Consider the following 21,224-nt stretch of genomic DNA (forward strand, 5'->3'; position numbering starts at 1 on the left):
AGTGAAGTTACACAGTGTGTGACAGACTTCCCTCTGTGGTACACCTCTGAAGATGCCAGCCACAGATGCAGGCAAAATGTTAGGAACAAGATCCACCAGATCACGGCCACACAGCCCGGAAAACCCACCAGAATCACAGTTTAACCTTTGGGATCTTCTGTTTCTTTCGCTTTCCTGGGCATGCACACTCCGCTGTCTTTCTCCTCTTTGACACTTCTTAATCTCCCTCCCTCTTCCTTACAGGCACAGCCTTTGACAAGAGCTCTCCCACCTGGGTGGCCTTATCCACAATTGCGGGTCTTTGCAATCGAGCGGTGTTCAAAGGAGGTCAGGAAAACGTGCCGATCCTTAAGGTAAGAGCAAAATACCCAGACCTCTCGGGGAAAGTATGTAGGTGGAGGGGAAAGTGGGGTGGGGGGGACAAGCTGCGAAAAGGGGGCCGAGGTGTTCTTTGGGGGAAAGTAAGGTGGAAGGAAACCTGCTTCAATTTCTCTCATCGTGGTGTGGTGACTAAGAAAGGGCAGGCGGACTCTAATCTGGAGAAGTGGGTTTGATTCCCCACTTCTCCAACACGAGCGGCAGACTCTTATCTGGTGAACCGAATTTGTTTCTTCACTCTTACACCCGTGCTGGGTGAAGCTGGGCCTGCCACAGTTCTTTCAGAACTCTCTCAGCCCCACCTACCTCACAAGGTGTGTGTTGTGGGGAGAGGAAGGGACAGGAGTTTGTTTACAAGGGAGAAAGGCGGGGTAGAAATCTTCTTCTTCTTTCGAAGCAAACAATCATATGAAGGTTAGGAACTTGAGGCCGGGGAGGCTGTAAGATAGCTGTGCCTTCCAGCCCAGCAAAAGGATGCAGCGAGTGAGTGGAGTCCTGTTTGAGGTTCGTGTTTACAGTCCTTTTCCCCGTCCGTCTCACAGCGTGATGTGGCCGGAGATGCTTCGGAGTCGGCCCTTTTGAAATGCATCGAGCTCTCGTCTGGATCCGTCAAACTCATGAGAGAGAAAAACAAAAAAGTGGCCGAGATCCCCTTCAACTCCACCAACAAATACCAGGTATGGACTCTCCGGCTGTTTGGCTGACCTCAAAACGAACATAAGAAGAATCCTGCTAGACCCCAGGGGCGTACTGCCTACGGGGACATGGGGTAACCCATGTCCCCGGGTGCACATAGACCTGGGCACCGCTACCAGTTCCGGGTGGTAGACCTGGATGCCGGCAATGGCTCCGAGCGGTAGACCTGGACGCTGGTGTCGGCTCCAAGCAGTAGACCTGGATGCCAGTGCGTGCTCCAGGCTGTAGACCTGGGCTCTGGGTGGTAGACCTGGGCGCCTGTGGGAGGGGAGGGGTGCGGAAAATCCAGATTTTGTCTCCGGGCTCCATTTTTCCTAGATACGCCTCTGGCTAGACCAGACCAGTGGTCCACCTTGTCCAACATTGTGTCTCATGTAGTAGCCCAAGAGGGCCAACAAGCAGTGCTTAGAGGCCAAAATCTTCTCCTGATATTGCCTCCTGGCATTGGTCTCCAGAGGTTTATTGCCTCTGATTATGAAGGTTCCAGGGGTGTCAAAACATGCCAGCCGAGGGCTGGATTTGGCCCCTTGAGAGGACCTATCAGGCCTGCGAACCACTTGAGCAAGACTCCCTTGCGGGCTCACCAGGCCAAATTGAGAGGGAGGAGAGTTGCCTCAGCTGCCTCACGGGCCTGATAAGCCCTCTCAAGCTGAGGTAGTTATGCCAGCCTTCAATGTCAACCTGTTGGGGGCTCACCCGTCGAGGTAGCCCCACTGCCCCCCCCCCCCAGGACCCAGCCTGACTAGTCACACTTATGTTATATTCGGCACCCGTAAAAAATGAGTTTGACACCCCTGCTTTGGTCACTATGGTGGATAGCTGCGGATAGACTTAACTTGCATGAATCCGTCAGATCCCCTTTTAAAGGTTTCTGCGCCGGTGGCCATTGCTGCATCCTCTGGCAGGAAATTTCCACATTATAATGACTCTCTGTGTAGAGAAGTGTTTCCTTGTCTCAGTCCTGAATCTACCGCCTGTCAGCTCTCTTGGATGCCCCTGAGTCCTTGTATTTGAGAAGAGACGGGGGAAAAAAAATGTCCACATCCACTCTATCTGCCCCATGTGTACTTTTAGAGACCTCTGTGTCATGACGTCTCCTCATGAAGTTGCAGACTCCATCCGTGTAGTTGGATACCCTTAAAAAGCTACATCCTCCATTGTGTGGAGGGAGCCCATGTCTGCACCGTTTGTATGTAATGTAAACAGCTCGCTAATGTTGTGCTGAATGCTCATATGTTGCAAGGTGACCAGACGTCCCGCTTTTGGCGGGACAGTCCCGCCTTAAACCAATTTGTCCCGCGTCCTGCGGGGTTTTTTTTTACTGTCCCGATTTTTGGAAGGCTGCCGCACTGCCTTCTGGGACACTCCCCTTTTCCCACTCTGTCACAGGGCGGGAAACCGGGGAGCGCCCCAAAAGGCAGTGCGCTCCTGCGGCCGCGCGTGCGCCCACCCACCCTGGTCCCGGTTTAAAAAGGTGACAATCTGGTCACCTTAGGGTATTGCTAGTGGGTGGCAGCTAAGCTCCACGTGGGGCCTGTAGCTCTCTGAATTGCAACTGGTTCCCAAGCTACAAAAATCAGTTCCCCTGGAGAAAATAGCGGCTTCTGAGTGTGAACGCTATTTCTACACATCCCCGTTGAGCTCACTCCCTTTCCCGAACTCCCCCTCCCCAGGAATTTCCGAACCCGGAATTGGCAGCCCTTCAGCTTGAGCATAGATATGCAAAATAGCAGTGCAGCTGCTTCCACAAAATCTCTGCCACTCCTATCTGAGCTTCACTATGTGATTTTCTACAACCTTCTCTCTAACCGGCCTTAATATTCTCTTCATGTTCTCCTATATGTGACACTACGACATTGACTCCCCCGCTTCCAGAATCTTCCTTCACGTAACTTTTCTCTTCGCTCAAAATGGCTGCCATACATGTCTATCAGATCTCTTGAAGGCCCATTCTCTGGAACTTTCTTCTCTGTGCAAGGGCCATGGGCCTTCTCTGTGCAATCTATGGTGATTGACGCACGTTGGCCATATCTAGAAACCTCTACAACTTCCCCTCTGACAGGCTTTAACATTCTCTTCATATTCACCTGTATGTGACACTACAGCATTGACTTTCCCACTTCTAGAATCTTCCTTCACGTAACTGTTCTCTTTGCTCAAAATGGCCGCCATACATTCCTTTCAACTCTCTTGAAGGCCCAGTCTCTAGAACTTTCTTCTCTGTGCAAGAGCCATGGCCATGTGTGACCCGTTTCTTTGGTGAATGACGCGCTCCACCCATACCTAGAAACCTCTACAAATTCCTCTCTGTCAGGCCTTAATATTCTCTTCATGTTCACCTATATGTAACACTACAGCATTGACTCCCCCACTTCCAGAATCTTCCTTCACGTAACTTTTCCTTTTTCCTCAAAATGGCTGTCACACACTCCCTTCAGCTGTCTCAGAGACCTGTTCTCTAGCACTTTCTTCTCTGGGAGAGAACCGTGGCCACATCTAACCAGAGGTGGGATCCAGCAGGTTCTCACCAGTTCCCGAGAGTGGCTTACTAATTATTTGTGTGTGCCGAGAGGGGGTAACTAATTGGGTCCACTTTCCCATCTCCACGCCCTCGCCTCCCCGAGAGGCCTACTGCCTTTGAACGTGAAGGTTCCATATAGCAATTGCAACTAATAATGTAACTCCCTGAACTGGGTTAATCCCTTTCAGGTACAGCAATTCATTTATTCTCAGCCTTTCGTACCTTTTATCTCACCAGTCTCTATCAAAGAACCTGTGTGTTTCACCATTGCTGTGTTCAGATTTGTGAGTTGGGGCATTTTCTATAATGGGATGATGATTTAGAAATGACCTGGTGCAAAAAAAATTTTGGGGTCGTGATGGGGTGGCTGCCCATGGGGGGGGGCATCCAACTCAGGTTTTGCCCAGGGCTCAGGTTTGCCTAGGTACGCTTCTGCCCCCTTTGCTGAGCGGGGGGGGGGGCTGGCGAGGGAACCATCACCACCTCCTGGTGGCCATCACCACCTCCTGTGGCAGCATATTCCAAACACCAATCACACGTTGTGTGAAGAAGTGTTTCCTTTTATTAGTCCTAATTCTCCCCCCCAGCATTTTCAATGAATGCCCCCTGGTTCTAGTATTGTGAGAAAGAGAGAACAATTTCTCTCTGTCAACATTTTCTACCCCGTGCATAATTTTATAGACTTCAATCATATCCCCCCTCAGCCGTCTCCTCTCCAAACTGAAGAGTCCCAAACGCTGCAGCCTCTCCTCATAAGGAAGGTGCTCCAATCCCTCAATCATCCTCGTTGCCTTTCTCTGCACTTTTTCTATCTCTTCGATATCCTTTTTGAGATGTGGCGACCAGAACTGAACACCGGACTCCAAGTGCGGTCGCACCACGGCTTTATATAAGGGCATGACAATCCTTGCAGTTTTATTCTCAACTCCTTTCCTAATGATCCCCAGCACAGAGAGTGTTCGTTCAAAGACCACTTCTGTGACAAACTCATTGCATGGTGTTGGCAACGCCCGCCTCTCTTTCCCCTCTGCAATCTGGGGTGGGGGTGGGGGTGGGGGGATCCTATCATTGCAGGGCTGCTGCAAGTGTAATAACATAAATGGAGTTCTCCGAAGTTCTCCAAAATGCAGAATATTGTTGTCTCTGATACCAGATGAGAAAGGTCCCCCCTGCCTCTGCAAAAAATCTTCTGGAAATGACGGCTTTCCATCTCTGTTCTTCCCCAATCCCTCCCCCGTCCCCTTCCCCCTCAGGTTTCCTGACCATAGTTCCATTTGTCTGTCATGCGCTTCCGCCGTTGATAGATTACCCCTCCACAAATGAGTCAGCTGCTTTTGTGAAGGCCATTTAAACAAGTGGTCGTCTTTAGGGTTGCCAATTTCCAGCCAGGGCCTGGAGGTCTCACAGAATCAAAATCGATGTCTGGACAACGGAGACAAGTTCCTTTGGAGAAAATGTCTGCTCTGGAGGGTGGACTACTATGGCCTGTTGAGGCCCTCCCCCCTCCAAACTTTGCCCTTCCCAGGTTCCTCCACTCCCAAATCTCTAGGTCAGCGGTGGCCAACTTGTGGTACTCCAGGTGTCCATGGACTACATGGCTTGGCCCTGCTGGCAGGGGCAGATGGGAATTGTAGTCCATGAACATCTGGAGCACCATAGATTGGCCACCCCTGCTCTAGGTAGTTCTCAATCCAGAAATGGCAACCCTTCTCGTTCTCGGTTCCAGTGGCGGTGAATTCTATATGTCTTAGTTTTGCGTCCCGTGAGGGAGATCTTTCTTTGATCCAGCCTGAATTCCCTGTCAACAAAACGAAACAGATTGCCCTTATTTTGCGAGGCTGCCATTTTGAAATTGCCCTATCGTTTTTTAGAAAGCCCTCTGAGCAGTGGTGGGATCCAAAAATTTTAGTAACAGGTTCCCTCGCCAGCCCCCCCTCAGCAAAGGGGGCAGAGGCGAACTTAGGCAAACCTGACCCTGGGCAAAACCTGAGTTGGATACCCCCCCACAGGGGCGTACCTAGGCAAACTGGCGCCCGGGGACAAAACCTGAGTTTGGCGCCCCCCTCCCTGCCTGGGAAAAGAAAATGGATGGGTGTCTCTTCCACCCCCAACGGCAGAGGGACTCTCTGCAGGAATGTCAGAGAAATCCATGAACCTTTCCTAGGAGGACTTTCCTACCTGCCATGATGAGCTCAAATAAACAGTATGGAAAGTCCTAACCAGACCAAATGGCCAGTGAGGATGACCCAACAGTGGTGTTGTGATGCAAGATTGTTTACTGCCATCGCTATGGAAACGCCCAGACTTCAGTAGCCCCAGGCTAGCCTGATCTCCTCTGATATCTGGAGTCAAGCAGGGCCAGTCCTGGCTAGTACTTGGATAGACAATGTCAAGTGTGCTAAAGTTGTGCAGTTTCGAGGGGGAATGGGTGCAAGCCTCCCAAGCCAGCTGACAGTTTTTTGCGCCACCCTGGATAGGTTGAAGGAAGGGTTAGGCCCTCTTCCTGGGGTGGTCTTGAAAGTCCTGTCTGTAAGATGCGCTTCATCTATCAGGGGAAAAGAAAATGGATGGGTGGGACATTGAGGTGGTGAACCTTCAAAGGACCCTCAGCAACACTCAGCTGACAAATAAAGACCGCCTGAATCCCTTGCAGCTGGGAGGGCTCTCACCCTTGACCTCCACACTTCACACAACAGCAGATTTGGCTAATGTGGTTCACCCCCCCCATGATGTGGCAGGAGGGCTTCAGGCTGGAGTCTTTGCTGCTAATATCCATTTGAGGACTTTCCTACCTGCCATGATGAGCTCAAATGAACAGCAAGACCAGTCCTACTCAGACCAAATGGCCAGTGAGGATGACCCAACAGAAGTATTGTGATGCAAGATTGTTTACTGTCATCGTTATGGTAACGCCTACACTTGAATAGCCTCAGGTTAGCCTGATTATCCCCCCCCTCCCCAACCATACCCAGCCATCTCTGAAGCCAAGCAGGGCTGGTCCTGGCTAGTACGGATGAAAGGCTTTCAAGGAATACCAGGGCAGTGCCGGAGAGGCAGGCGATGTCAAACCACCTCCAAATGTCTCTTACCTTGAAAACTCAACCAGGGTTTGCCATAAGTCAAATGTAATTGACAGCAAAATTGCCATAAGTCAAATGTAATTGACAGCAAAATTTTAAAAGCTGTGAAGAAAACATAATTATGCCGTATGGTACAAGCATGTGGAATTTTTTGCACTAAAATAAAAGAGAAAAGCAAGGTAGATCTAATGCTCTAGAGTCTAGGGGCACATCGTGGTATGACAAACTAATTTACAGAAGACCAGAAGCCACTGGGAGATATTAGCCCACAACAAGGCCCCACCATAGAGGGGAGGAGGCATCTGAGATTGCACCAGCTTCCAAAAGGAGGCTCAGATTCCAAAGGGACACCTTAAGAAAAATGCAGCGCTTAGACCACTGGTCAGAGAAGTCCATGAACCTTTCCTTGGAGGACTTTCCTACCTGCCATGATGAGCTCAAATGAACAGAACCGAAGGCAGGATGGGAGTGACAGCTCTGAGGAGAGATTATTACCCGTTGGAAGCCTATAAAAATTATATATATTAGCATATATTGCTGAAGAAGTAGTCAAAAAACGCTGCTTATGCGCAAAGCGTTTCCTGTTTGTTTTGATATGGTACTTTTAAGTGTGCTGCAAAAAAATTGGATAATGATGGAATAGAGCATATATACTCTGGTGTATGGATGACTGAAAAAAATAATTTTTGTTCTTATGAATCATGAATTTGGAAGTATGAAATATGGACGGATATCCTTTATGGATTATGGATTTATGTATGTAATATGATGATATATGAAATGAAATAAGACGACAAAACTGGATACATAATAGTAAAGAACATTTTATTTCACATCAGCTTGAGTGCAATGGTTTGTTGTAGTTTTGAGGTAGTGCATGTTGCACTCAGTTTTTGTAAGTGTTCAACAGTGTTGGATAGTGTTGGTGGGTTGGGACCCCTTTGGGGGTCGAACGACCCTTTCACAGGGGTTGCCTAAGACTTTCTGCATCAGTGTTCTCCATCTGAAAAATGGATAAATGTTAGGGTTGGGGGTCACCACAACATGAGGAACTGTATTAAAGGGTTGAGAACCACTGGCCTAACCCCTCCTCCAAACTATCTAGGATGGCACAAAAAACTGTCAGCTGGCTTGGGAGGCTTGCACCCATTCCCCCTCGCAACTGCACAACTTTAGCACACTTGACATTGTTGATCCAAGTACTTGCCAGGACTGGCCCTGCTTGGCTCCAGAGATCAGAGGAGATCAGGCTAGCCCGGGGCTAATAGATACCACACAGCAAGGTCCCACCGTAGAGGGGAGGAGGCATCTGAGATCACACCAGCTCCCAAAAGGAGGCTCAGATTCCTAAGGGGCACCTTAAGAAAAATGCAGCGCTTAGACCACTGGAATGATGCACATTTGCTCTGTCTCAGGAAGAAAGAAAAATAATCCGGACACCCCCGAAGGGTGACATGGACACCTAAAATGAAATTCTCTTACGGTGTCACCTATATGCATGTAAAAATACCAGAAATTGCAACTGTGGAAGCCAAAAAAGCTAACAGTTTTGAGAAATAAGATCTCACTCCAGAAGGCCAAGGAAAACTCCATCCAGTATAAAAAGGGTTGGCCTGGAAGCAGAGGAAAACAACAGAGCAGGCAAACAGGGGCCTCTTTAATCACCTTGCATTCTGCAAGAAAGCCAAGGCATAATCCCATACAAGGAGGAATACTGGATTTCTGTCTCTGGCTTCCACCCCCAACGGCAGAGGGACTCTCTGCAGGAAGGGCAGAGAAGTCCATGAACCTTTCCTTGGAGGACTTTCCTACCTGCCAAGATGAGCTTAAATGAACAGTATGGAAAGTCCTAACCAGACCAAATGGCCAGTGAGGATGACCCAACAGAGGTGTTGTGATGCAAGATTGTTTACTGCCATTGCTATGGAAACACCCAGCCTTCAGTAGCCCCGGGCTATCCTGATCTCCTCTGATCTCTGGAGCCAAGCAGGGCCAGTCCTGGCTAGTACTTGGATGGACAATGTCAAGTGTGCTAAAGGTGTAAAGTTGCGAGGGGGAATGGGTGCAATGGGCAGCCACCCCACCATGACCCCCCAAAATCTTTTTGCACCAGGTCATTTCTAAATCATCATCACATTATAGAAAATGCCCCAACTCACAAATCTGAACACAGCAATGGTGAAACACACAGGTTCTTTGATAGAGACTGGTGAAATAAAAGGTACAAAAGGCTGAGAATCAATGAATTGCAGTACCTGAAAGGGATTAACCCAGTTCAGGGAGTTACATTATTAGTCACAATTGCTATATGGAACCTTCACGTTCAAAGGCAGGAAGCCTCTCGGGGAGGTGAGGGCGTGGAGATGGGAAAGCGGACCCAATTAGTAACTCCCTCTCGGCACACACAAATAATTAGTAACCCACTCTCGGGAACTGGTGAGAACCTGCTGGATCCCACCTCTGCCTCTGAGTATCTACTCCTTCCGTCCACCTTTGCAGGCAGTAGAGCAAGACCTCCAGGCGCAGATTTAGATGAAGAGCGGCCCAAGTCCATTCCACTTGTGAGGGCCCTCCCAATCCCCCCCTCACGAATACAGGAAGACAGAAGAGTGTTTCAAACAAAATTGAGTAAAGCTGAGGATGATGAGGGGTGTTTAAAATTCCTCAGTTCTGCAGTTCACAATTCCTCCTCCTAAAGGATATAAGACATTGTTAAATACCGTAGTGATTGAAAAAAAAATGCATAAAATCAACACTGTGAAAAACTTTTGCCATGACCAAATTTTGCAAACACTTTCAAACCTTTGGTTCATACTCTGATTAGAATCCAAAAAGGAAAAGTAAAATTTTAGTTTAGCAAGCCTTTTTTGGCATAGACAACAGTACAACAATAATAAAAATGGATTTAAAGAGCATATACAATACAGGGAATAAATGTTAGGTCGAAGGAAATCTACTGGCGTTTAGTAATTTCCAGGAGAAAGACTGCCACTGTCATACAGAGAGAAGGACCAGGATTGTCCAGCAAGTAGTGTAATCTAATTAAATCGGGGAGATTGGGTAAATGTAAAGGAGTAAGATTCACATACTTGGATCGAAAAGTAAAATTAATCTTCAACATTTACTAGAAAGAAAAACACGAAGGGGCATTCTTACAAAATGGGGTCCGCTTCAGTGAAGTCCCGGAAAGACAAAAGCAATACAATACAGAAGTCAATTGCTACTGTTGAGTTTTCAGGAGCAGCAGTGGCGTAGGAGGTTAAGAGCTCGTATATCTAACCCGGAGGAACCGGGTTTGATTCTCCACTCTGCCGCCTGAGCTGTGGAGGCTTATCTGGGGAATTCAGATTAGCCTGTACACTCCCACACACGCCACCTGGGTGACCTTGGGCTAGTCACAGTTCTTCGGAGCTCTCTCAGCCCCACCTACCTCACAGGGTGTTTGTTGTGAGGGGGGAAGGGCAAGGAGATTGTAAGCCCCTTTGAGTCTCCTACAGGAGATAAAGAGTTCTTCTTCTTCTTCTTCTTCTTCTTCTTCTTCTTCTTCTTCTTCTTCTTCTTCTTCTTCTTCTTCTTCTTCTTCTTCTTCTTCTTCTTCTTCTTCATTGCTACTGTTGAGTTTTCAGTATTATTCTGAAATGGAGGGCAAGGGAAATCACCGAAGGGTTGTTTACAGACTACAATGAGTTATGACGGCAGGTGTAAGAAAGGTCTATAAGACAGTGTCAAAAATATCATACAGCTTGGCTGGAGGGCCCCTAGATGCTGACGCCCTAGACTTCCGCCAAGCCTTGTAGGTAAATCTGGCCCTGAGGAACTCCCACCCTGCTCTTGGAAACCTTTTTAGTTGGGGAATCCCCTCTCGACAAGACTCCGCACTGTGCTGTTCCCATGGACAGGATGGCGTGATCCCAAAACAGTTTCCCGGATTCTCAGGCCTGTCAACTTAATCCCGTCCTTGTCGATGACAGCTGGGGGAGGATTAGCCAGGATTCCTGATGGGCAGCAGTCTGGAATGATTGGCCTTGATGGGCAGTGCCAGGAAAGGGGGGGGGAGTGAGAGGTGGCCGTATCTGCGGGCCAAAACCATTTCTGCTTGGAAGGACGCTGAGCGCTGTCTCCCGTCCCACCGCCTCCCCCCATTCCCAGTCACCGTAGAGGCGACCCTGGCCGTGTTTCATTCGAGTCTGGATTTCCTAGTCCTGTTAACTTGCCCATGACAACATTTATTAGAAACTAGGGCATGGGCTGTAACGTTTAAGTTTTGGCTGCGTCTCTGCTTCTGCACAGATCCCAAAAGTTTATCTTTGCTAGAAATGAGGAAGCTTCAGCTTTCGAAGTGGTGGCTCCATATTGGGGGGAAAAAAATCTTCTCCTTGGGTTTCTCATGGAAGTCTCTTCATATGCTTACCGCCACGGACATTTACCATCATCTAAAAATCAGACTGTACGACCAGGAATACCAATCTCTCCTGAGCGCTGCACAAAGCTCCTGTTCCCCTCTATCCTTTGGGATCACCCCCCCGAAATCTAGCCCTGCTGTATATTTAGAACAGCTTGTTAATTATAAGTGCAGATGGGTCATGACCAGAGCAAGGTGCAACTCATTCCCCTCTGTCTACCTTCAAGGTGGTTTCCTTAACATCCCACAAAGTGAGCGTTGTTGTCGGTACTGTCCCAACACTATGGACTCAATCCCTCATATCCTGCTTTACTGTTCGAGGTATAATGATATTAGAACCGATCTGGGAGCTTTACTGCCTCTAGAATTTATGTTTCTCTCAGACAAACTAAAAACGTCTAAGCTACTGAACAGCCCTAATGTAGAAATTTCTGAAGCAGTTGCTACATTTTTAATCCGCGTTCTACATGATATGTAACAATGATCCTGTTTTTGTACTTGGAATGTATGGTACTTCTGGTTTATGCCTAATAAAGGTTTTTGGATTGGATTGGAACTTGCCCATGAGATGTCCCAGTAACCAAATTAAAAAACAGCCTCTGGGACCCAATGCCCCCTTGGCCAGCGGCTTCCTCGAACAATAAAAGCAAAAAACAGAGGGACCTCAATGTACCTCCAACTACAGATGGCATCCCCCCTCCCGCTTTCCGAGTGGCCGCATTTTTCTGCACAATTTGTGATTTTTAAAAAATCTATCTGTGCATAGAATGAATGGCAGCTAGCCTAGGTTTATGTCTCTAATTTAGACTGGAAATGGCCAGTGAGCCACCTGCCCCCCCCCCCGAGTAACTCTGTCTGGCCTCTCGTGGCCAGAGCACATTTTAGTGAAATGTAAAAATGAGGCTTAACTATCAGATCTTACCACCATATTAGAACCAGGGGGCATACATTGAAAATGCTGGGGGGGGGGGGCGGGGGGAAGAATTAGGACTAATAAAAGGAAACATTTTTTTCATGCAACGTGTGATTGGTGTTTGGAATTGAAGTCTATAAAATTATGCATGGGGTAGAAAATGTTGACAGAGAGAAATTTTTCTCTCTTTCTCACAATGCTAGAACCAGGGGGCATACATTGAAAATGTTGGGGGGAAGAATTAGGACTAATAAAAGGAAACACAACGTGTGATTGGTGTTTGGAATATGCTGCCACAGGAGGTGGTGATGGCCACTAACCTGGATAGCTTTAAAAAGGGCTTGGACAGATTTATGGAGAAGTCGATCTATGGCTACCAATCTTGATCCTCCTTGATCTCAGATTGCAAATGCCTTAGCAGACCAGGTGCTCAGGAGCAGCAGCAGCAGCAGAAGGCCATTGCTTTCACATGTGAGCTCCCAAAGGCACCTGGTGGGCCACTGCGAGTAGCAGAGTGCTGGACTAGATGGACTCTGGTCGGATCCAGCAGGCTCGTTCTTATGTTCTTATGTTCTTATGGTGTTTGGAATATGATGCCACAGGAGGTGGTGATGGCCACTAACCTGGATAGCTTTGAAAAGGGCTTGGACAGATTTATGGAGGAGAAGTCGATCTATGGCTACCAATCTTGATCCTCCTTGATCTCAGATTGCAAATGCCTTAGCAGACCAGCTGCTCAGGAGCAGCAGCAGCAGAAGGCCATTGCTTTCCCATCCTGCAGGTGAGCTCCCAAAGGCACCTGGTGGGCCACTGCGAGTAGCAGAGTGCTGGACTAGATGGACTCTGGTCTGATCCAGCAGGCTCGTTCTTATGTTCTTATGTGTTTTCAAGGGTATAGAAATGAAGCAGAGATTCTGGCTGTATTTCCTAAACATTACTGCTGCTGGTCAGACTCTCGAGGGGATCTTTCAAAAGCACATCTTCTCTCAGGGCAAGCCCTTGTTTATCTCATGCAGTCTAAATCATGTGCTGCGCACCAATGTGATTCTGAGTCAGAATGTGGTTATCTGGAAAGTACTGATATCATTCCGGTCCCCAGAACAGCATGTGATAAATGCAGATTTTTTTTTAAAAAAAAGGAAGCTGAAACCCAGTTTGCGATGAAATATAAGAAGGAAGTCATCTTGGCTATTTGCAGAGGTATGTGGTAGGTGGAATGGCGGACCAGGCTCTTAGGTGGCCTGGGTTCAAACGGCTGCTCTGCCACTAAAGCCTGCTGGATGATATTAGGCCTGTAACAATTTCTCTCAGCTGGGCTTACCTCACAGGGCCGCTGTTGAAAATGGTGGAAGAAGAAGAAGAGTTTGGATTTATATCCCCCCTTTCTCTCCTGTAGGAGACTCAAAGGGGCTTACAAACTCCTTGCCCTTCCCCCCTCACAACAAACACCCTGTGAGGTAGGTGGGGCTGAGAGAGCTCCGAGAAGCTGTGACTAGCCCAAGGTCACCCAGCTGGCGTGTGTGGGAGTGCACAGGCTAATCTGAATTCCCCAGATAAGCCTCCACAACTCAAGGGGCAGAGCGGGGAATCAAACCCGGTTCCTCCAGATCAGAGTGCACCTGGTCTTAGCCACTGCTCTTAGCCACCACGCCACTGCTTTGAGACCAAAAAGGTTAAAAAGTGGGATAAAATTATAAATACAAATAATGGAACAGATCTCCTGGAAAAACACGCCCAGGTCATTTGTTTCAATTAATTAATTTATTTACTGCTCCATTTATACACTGCTTTTCTTCCTTAATGGTGACACAAAATCGTTCACCTCTCTCCCATTTTATCCTCACAACAACAACACCACGAGGTAGGTTAGGCTGAGAGGGTGTGACTAGTCCAGAGTCACTCAGCAAGCTTCCGTGGTACAGTGGGGAGTTGAATTTGGGTCTTCTGGATTCTGTTCTGACCCTCTAATAACCCAGTGGTTCTCAACCTTCCTGATGCCGCGACCCTTTAATACAGTTCCTCATGTTGTGGTGACCCCCAACCCTAACATTTATCCACTTTACAGATGGAGAACACTGATGCAGAGAGTCTTAGGCGACCCCTGGGAAAAGGTCGTTCGACCCCCAAAGGGGTCCCGACCCCCAGGTTGAGAACCACTGGTATAAACCACTGAGACTAAGTTGGAAAGAAACCATTATTGGCATGACGAAGAGACTGAACGTGGTCAGATGTCCATCTCTCTTCTGGAATCAGCTGCAGAGAGGAATCAGACACACGCCCCTTCCCCGGAGGGGCCCCCAGTATTGGACGCAGTAATAACGCTGACGTTGTTATTGATTGATTTATCCCTGCCTTTCTCGTTCAAAGCAGCTTGTATCGATCTCTGATCCCCCAAAACAATCCTGTGGGGTGAATGGAGAACACTGATGCAGAGAGTCTTAGGTGACCCCTGTGAAAGGGTCGTTTGACCCCCAAAGGGGTCGTGACCCACAGGTTGAGAACCACTGCTCTAACCACTGTGTCACACTGGTTATAACTAGCTTTAGAGTCAAAATGGATGTGATGGGGGAAATCTGCCAACTGAAGTCAAAGATGAGGGGAACAAATCCTAGTGCCCTCCTGAGCCACCTTTGAGTTTTGGTGGGGTGGGAGAAAACTGCAAACACCCAAAAAGTACAGTGAAGTTGGGCGTGGAAAGGGGCAACATTTATCTCCCCTTGCCCATGTTTTCATTTTAAAAAATAGACTGCCCCAACCCCCCATATCTCGCTTGCAGTAAGCTAGCCCATCAGGGAAAGGACTATGCTACTTTAGAGAAGAAAAGTTGGATTCATATTCTCCCCGCTTTCTCTCCTGTAAGGAGACTCAAAAGGGTTTACAAACTCCTTTCCTTTCCCTCCTCACAACAAACACCCTGTGAGGTAGGTGGGGCTGAGAGAGCTACGAAAAACTGTGACTAGCCCAAGGTCACCCAGCTGGCATGCGTTGGAGTGCACAAACTAATCTAGTTCACCAGATAAGCTTCCACAGCTCAAGTGGCAGAGCGCGGAATTAAACCCAGTTCCCCTGATTAGAGTGCACCTGCTCTTAACCACTACACCACGCTGGCTCTGAACGACAAATGGGTGGTCACTGGTGAATCTGCCTGCCACACCAACCAACCAACCAATCTTTATTACAGTCACAGACCAGCAGAATCTAGCAGAAGGTAAATAAAATATGACTAAAAGGAGAAATGCTTCAAAATTGTAAATATATAGGTCTTTAAAAACCCTACTGATAATAAGAAATTGGAAATATAAAAAAATGGAAACATAAAACAATGGGATCAGTATTAAAAAGGAACAAAAGCTTAAAAAATTATTAAAAGGACTATAAAATATTTTAAAAGAATGATAGGCCCAGAGCAGCAGTAAAATTGGTAAATAAAAGGCTTTAACTTTTGGATCATTAGCTATCAGATCTTACCACACCTCATTTGGCCTTTGCTATAGTAACTTTTGACTATAATGAGCAGTCTGGTCTGTAACTGGAAGGTGGTCAAGGCTGTGCTTACCGTATTGTACCTTTAAGAGGTACCACTGGAAGGTGGTAAAGGCTGTGCTTACCGTATTGTACCTTTAAAATGTACCACTGGAAGGTGGTCAAGGCTGTGCTTACCGTATTGTACCTTTAAAAGGTACCACTGGAAGGTGGTCAAGGCTGTGCTTACCGTATTGTACCTTTAAAAGGTACCACTGAAAGGTGGTCAAGGCTGTGCTTACTGTACTGTACATTTAAAAGGTACCACTGGAAGGTGGTCAAGGCTGTGCTTACCTTATTGTACCTTTAAGGTGGTAAAGGCTGTGCTTATCATCTTGTACCTTTAAGAGGTAAACCAATGCCAGTTTTGGAACTCAAGGAGCTATTGTACGCAAGAGTGCCTCTGGGTATGTTCTGAGTCCTTTTTTCATGGTACCGTGGAAGCTCAACTAGAGTTCACGCATCTGGGATTAGATCCAGCTGCCCCTTTCTGTGCAACTTCAGTCACAGTGGCAATCAATTCGGACATGGGCCAGTGTGGGATTGTCAACAGATAACAGTGTGTTCATATTGTGCCATTTGGACACAGGCAGCTTGCTGGTGTGGAAGGGTTTTACATGGTACATTCCGAGCCAAAGGCGGAGCTACCACGGGATGGGAGGGGGGACAAATGCCCCGGGCGCATGTGTAGGGAGTGGGGTGGTGCGGAGAATTGCTGACTTTTACCTTTTAAAAGGTAAGTGAGGCATGTGGGGGAAGGAGCGGGGGGCGCACTGGGAGGGCATCATTTTGCCCCGGGCTCCATTCCCCTCCTCAGCACTGTTCAGAGCTGCAGTAGATATTCCCCAGAAAAAGGGTGCCCCTTGTCTAGGTCTGGTTAAAAGAGGGGTTGGGCATTCTCCCACTGCTTGGGGGAACCTACGTCTCTCCCCTTTGGATCAACATGAGGGAGTAAATACGGACTCAAAACTTGTTGTCTTGTTGCATTGCATGTAGAAAATACAGTGCTTAAGGGAGAGAGGTTTAGCATAGCACTTTCCCTGATTGATTAGCTTACTACAAGCAAGGAAAGGGGGTTGCCTAAGGAATCTCCCCACAAATTGCACTGGAGTCAAACCATATGGAATCTCAGCAACTGATTTTGCATATTGCATAGTTTGGCTAGTTAGCCTCGCTGGGGGGCAGGAGAAATTGGGTGGGGGGAAACAGGAATTTATAACAATTACACCACATGTGTTAATAAAATTACACAATATATTATTACACAGATAACATATAATATGACTTCCCTCCATCTCCTAATACTAATTCAATTACAGGTTTTAATTCTTGTTTCCTTTTTTCTATTGAAAATAGTTTTGAATAGCTATATGGATATCTACTTAGGTTTATTCTTCTTGGATAGGATTTCTCTTTCTTTCTGCTCTATGCTGTTTCTTCTTCTTTGATCTAACTTTTTCATTTATCTCTATTTCTTTCTTTTTTAGCTATCGTATGTTAGGTAGAGTTATCTATATAAGATCAGATCAAAAAGTAATTACCAAAGAGTGATTGTTATATTTTGTTTTGCGATTTGTTCAATTCTTGTTTTGTTTATTTGTCTGCTGCAATAAGTATAAATAAACTATATTTAAAATTTTTTTAAAAAGAAATTGGGTGAGGGAGGTCTTTATCTGTTGAGCTCTGTGATTTGTGGATGTGGAAGTCCTACTCGACCCCGATTTAATTAGATTACACTACTTGTTGGACAATCCTGATCCTTCTCTCTGTATGATAGTGACAGACTTTCTCCTGGAAATTACTGAACGCCAGTAGATTTCCTTTGACCTAACATTTATTTCCTGTATTGTATATGCTTTTTAATCCGTTTTTAAATTATTGTTGTACTGTTGTCTATGCCAATAAAGGCTTGCAATGGGAGCTAATAGGAGATGGCGACTACAGTTTTGAGGGTCCATAACGTTGGCCCCCCTGAACCAAACTGCACCAAACCTGGGGAGTATCATCAGGGCAGTCTCCTGATGAGACCCTGAAAGTTTTGAGAAATGTGTCCCCCCCAGCCTGCAACCCCCATTGACAGCAATACAGAAAACTCAATGCAGAACAAAGATTCTTGGGCAAATTTCTGTTCCTGAAGGGGGCGCATTTTTGGATGTATCAGCACCAAAATGTCAGGGTATCATCTAGAAACTGTCCTGATGGGACCCCCCAAGTTTGGTGCAGTTTGGTTTAGGGAGTCCAAAGGTATGGACCCTCAAAGGGGGTACCCCATCCCACATTCTTTGCAGACACTTACTGTTGTCTATGCCAGGGGTAGGGAACCTGCGGCTCTCCAGATGTTCAGGAACTACAATTCCCATCAGCCCCTACCAGCATGGCTAATTGGCCATGCTGACAGAGGCTGATGGGAATTGTAGTTCCTGAACATCTGGAGAGCCCCAGGTTCCCTACCCCTGGTCTATGCCAATACAGGCTGGCTTGCTTGTTATTTGTCTGCTGCAATAAGTATAAATAAACTATATTTAAAAATTTTAAAAAGAAATTGGGGGGGGGGTCTTTATCCGTTGAGCTCTGTGATTTGTGGATGTGGAAGTCCTACTTGACTTCAGAGGGTGCTCTTTTCCTTCCAACAGCTCTCCATTCACGAGACGGAAGACCCCAATGATAACCGTTACCTGTTGGTCATGAAGGGAGCCCCCGAGCGCATCTTGGACCGATGCTCCACCATCATCCTCCAGGGCAAAGAGCAGCAGCTGGATGAGGAGATGAAAGAAGCTTTCCAAAACGCCTACCTGGAGCTAGGAGGACTTGGCGAGCGCGTGCTGGGTAAGGAGACACCTGGCAAAAGAGGCCAGACAACCTGGGGGAAGCAGGGGGACAGTGCAAACAGGCAGAAATGCGTTATTTTTTTTTTACCTGCAAAGTTTTCATAGGCATGGAATAGTGGTTAAGAGCAGGTGGACTCTGATCTAGAGAACTGGGTTTGATTCCCCACTCCTCTACCTGTGTGGCGGACTCTGACCTGGTGATACTGATTTGTTTGCTCTACACTTGAAGCCTGCTGGTTGACCATGGGCTAGTCACAGTTCTCTCTGAACTCTCAGCCCCATCTCCCTCATAAGGTGTCAGTTGTGGGGAGGGGGAAGCAAAGGAGTTTTGTCAGCCCTTTGAGACTTCTTACGGTTGAGGAAAGCAGGATATAAATCCAAACTCCTCCTCCTCCTCTTTTTCTTCTTCTTCTTCTCCTCCTTCTCCTTCTCCTCCTCCTCCTCCTCCTCCTCCTCCTCCTCCTCCTCCTCCTCCTCCTCCTCCTCCTCCTCCTCCTCTCCTCCTCCTCCTCCTCCTCCTCCTCTTCTTCTTCTTCTTCTTCTTCTTCTTCTTCTTCTTCTTCTTCTTCTTCTTCTTCTTCTTCTTCTTCTTCTTCTTCTTCTTCTTCTTCTTCTTCTTCTTCTTCTTCTTCTTCTTCTTCTCAGAAAGGAAGAACAGCTAGATTAAGGCCCAGTAGTACTTTACAGACCAACATGATATTTGAGGGTATTAACTTTTGAGAGTCAAAGCTCTGTCCATCAGATGTTCAACCCCCCCCCCCCCCAATCGTGTTGGTATCTAAGAGTGCTACTGGATGTGAACACAGCAACCCTCTGAAATACGGTTGCCAACTCTGAGATGGGAAATTCCTGGAGCCTGGGGGTGGTGCTCGAGGAGGGCAGAGTTTGAGGAGGGCAAGAGTTAATGCCATAGAGTCCACCTTCCAAACCAGCCGTTTTCTGAGTCCAGGGGAACCGATTTCTGTTGTCTGGAGATCAGTTGTAACATTAGGAGATCTCCAGGCCCCACCTGGAGGCTGGCAACCCTACTCTAAAACTGTCATCTCAGAAAGGAAAAGATTTTTTTCCCCCAAGAGAAAAGCTGATCTTTGTAGCAACTCAGGGGCTAGGTTTTAAAAGAGGGCTTGCCTGTATTTTTCCACCCATGAATGGCTTGGACAGATTTATGGAGGAGAAGTCGACCTATGGCTACCAATCTTGATCCTTCTTGATCTGAGGTGGCAAATGCCTTAGCAGACCAGGTGCTCGGGAGCAGCAGCAGCAGAAGCCCATTGCTTTCACCTCCTGCAGGTGAGCTCCCAAAGGCACCTGGTGGGCCACTACGAGTGCCGTGTTTCCCCGAAAATAAGACAGTGTCTTATATTAATTTTTGCTCCCAAAGATGTGCTATGCCTTATTTTCAGGGGATGTCTTATTTTTCCACTCCACAGCTGCATGCTCTGGTCGACGGTCATGCTTCCAACCAAAAACTTGGCTACGTCTTACTTTTGGGGGATGCTTTACATTTAGCACTTCAGCAAAACCTCTGCTACGTCTTATTTTCAGAGGATGTCTTATTTTCAGGGAAACAGGGTAGCAGAGTGCTGGACTAGATGGACTCTGGTCTGATCCAGCAGGGTCTTTCTTATGTTCTGATGTTCTGATGTGTGAGTGTGGAGCCGGTTCCAAGCCCTTAAAGAGGCGGAATCTCTGGGTTAGCACCCAGTCATTCCGATTTGGAAGGGGCTCCCAAAACTTCTGCCTTCTCCCCGTTTAGGTTTCTGCCATTATTACCTGCCTGAGGAGCAGTACCCTAAGGGGTTCGCCTTTGACTGTGACGACGTCAACTTCACCATCGACAACCTCTGCTTCGTGGGACTCATGTCCATGATCGACCCTCCCCGAGCGGCCGTGCCCGATGCTGTCGGTAAATGCCGAAGTGCTGGCATCAAGGTAAGGTTGGCCGAGCCTGTCAGGAAGCCAAGGTGCCAGGGCTGCAATCTAAAATCTGAGCCCCTCGGGGGAGGGCGGTATACAAAATAAATAAATAAATAAAATAAAATGCCCATTACAAAAATTTATAGAGATAGGAAGAAACGAGAACTGGTTGGTTTTGAGAGGCATTTGGGAAAGGATAAAGTTTTCACGGATAAAAGGAGAATGTATAATGTCGACATGTCTGGAACTATATGGAAAACACAAAGGGGAAATTCTAGGGCATATATACAAACATATGGTAGATGATAAGGAATTCATGATAAGAATATTGAAACAAAAATGGGAGAAGGAAGGATTTCTAGACATTGGTAATACTGAAAAATTAATAGACAGTTGGAAAAATATAAAGATTGAGAAATATATGGAGTTGGAAAGAACAGTGATATTAAAATGGTATAGAACACCAAAACAACTAGCATATATGATTAAAGGACTTAGTTCTAAATGCTGGCACTGTGGAGACCAAGAGGCATATTATAGCCATATGTGGATAGAATGTGCAGAAGTGAAAAAATTTTGGACAACTGTATTAATATATATCGAGAAACTGGTGAAGATAAATATTGATTTAAATAATGACTTAATGTTCATGGGTGTAATGGAAGACAGAAGGGTGGATAAACAATATAGTTATATGTATAAAATAATGATTAAAGCAGCCCATGCAACAATAGCCTTGGGCTGGAAAGAAAAGAAAAAATGGACATTTCAGAAATGGCTAGAATATATCTGGGAACAAGCGACACTTGATATTTTCGATATATTAACCAAAAATAAGGCATGGCAAGATAAACAGAATGAAATGTTGAAGATATGGATAATATACGTAGACTGGATGAAAGAAGCCCGAGTCAATGAAGAAATATGGGAGAAGAGGCTACAGAGAACGAACTCACTGCTGTTTGTG

At 46.8% G+C, this 21,224-nt stretch overlaps 1 protein-coding gene across 1 annotated transcript in view; it reads left to right on the forward strand.

Moving 5' to 3' along the window:
• The window catches only part of ATP1A3 (ATPase Na+/K+ transporting subunit alpha 3), a 67,365-nt gene that overhangs the window by 21,099 nt on the left and 25,042 nt on the right, over positions 1-21,224 (forward strand). Inside the window, exons 10-13 of the mRNA XM_048502323.1 lie at positions 244-353; positions 921-1,055; positions 18,146-18,338; positions 20,097-20,272. Of these exons, the coding sequence (XP_048358280.1) occupies positions 244-353; positions 921-1,055; positions 18,146-18,338; positions 20,097-20,272 (614 nt within the window). The remainder of the gene's footprint in view (positions 1-243; positions 354-920; positions 1,056-18,145; positions 18,339-20,096; positions 20,273-21,224) is intronic.

This window comes from Sphaerodactylus townsendi, linkage group LG06 (genome assembly GCF_021028975.2).
Source record: "Sphaerodactylus townsendi isolate TG3544 linkage group LG06, MPM_Stown_v2.3, whole genome shotgun sequence".
In the NCBI taxonomy this organism is placed as follows: Eukaryota; Metazoa; Chordata; class Lepidosauria; order Squamata; family Sphaerodactylidae; genus Sphaerodactylus; species Sphaerodactylus townsendi.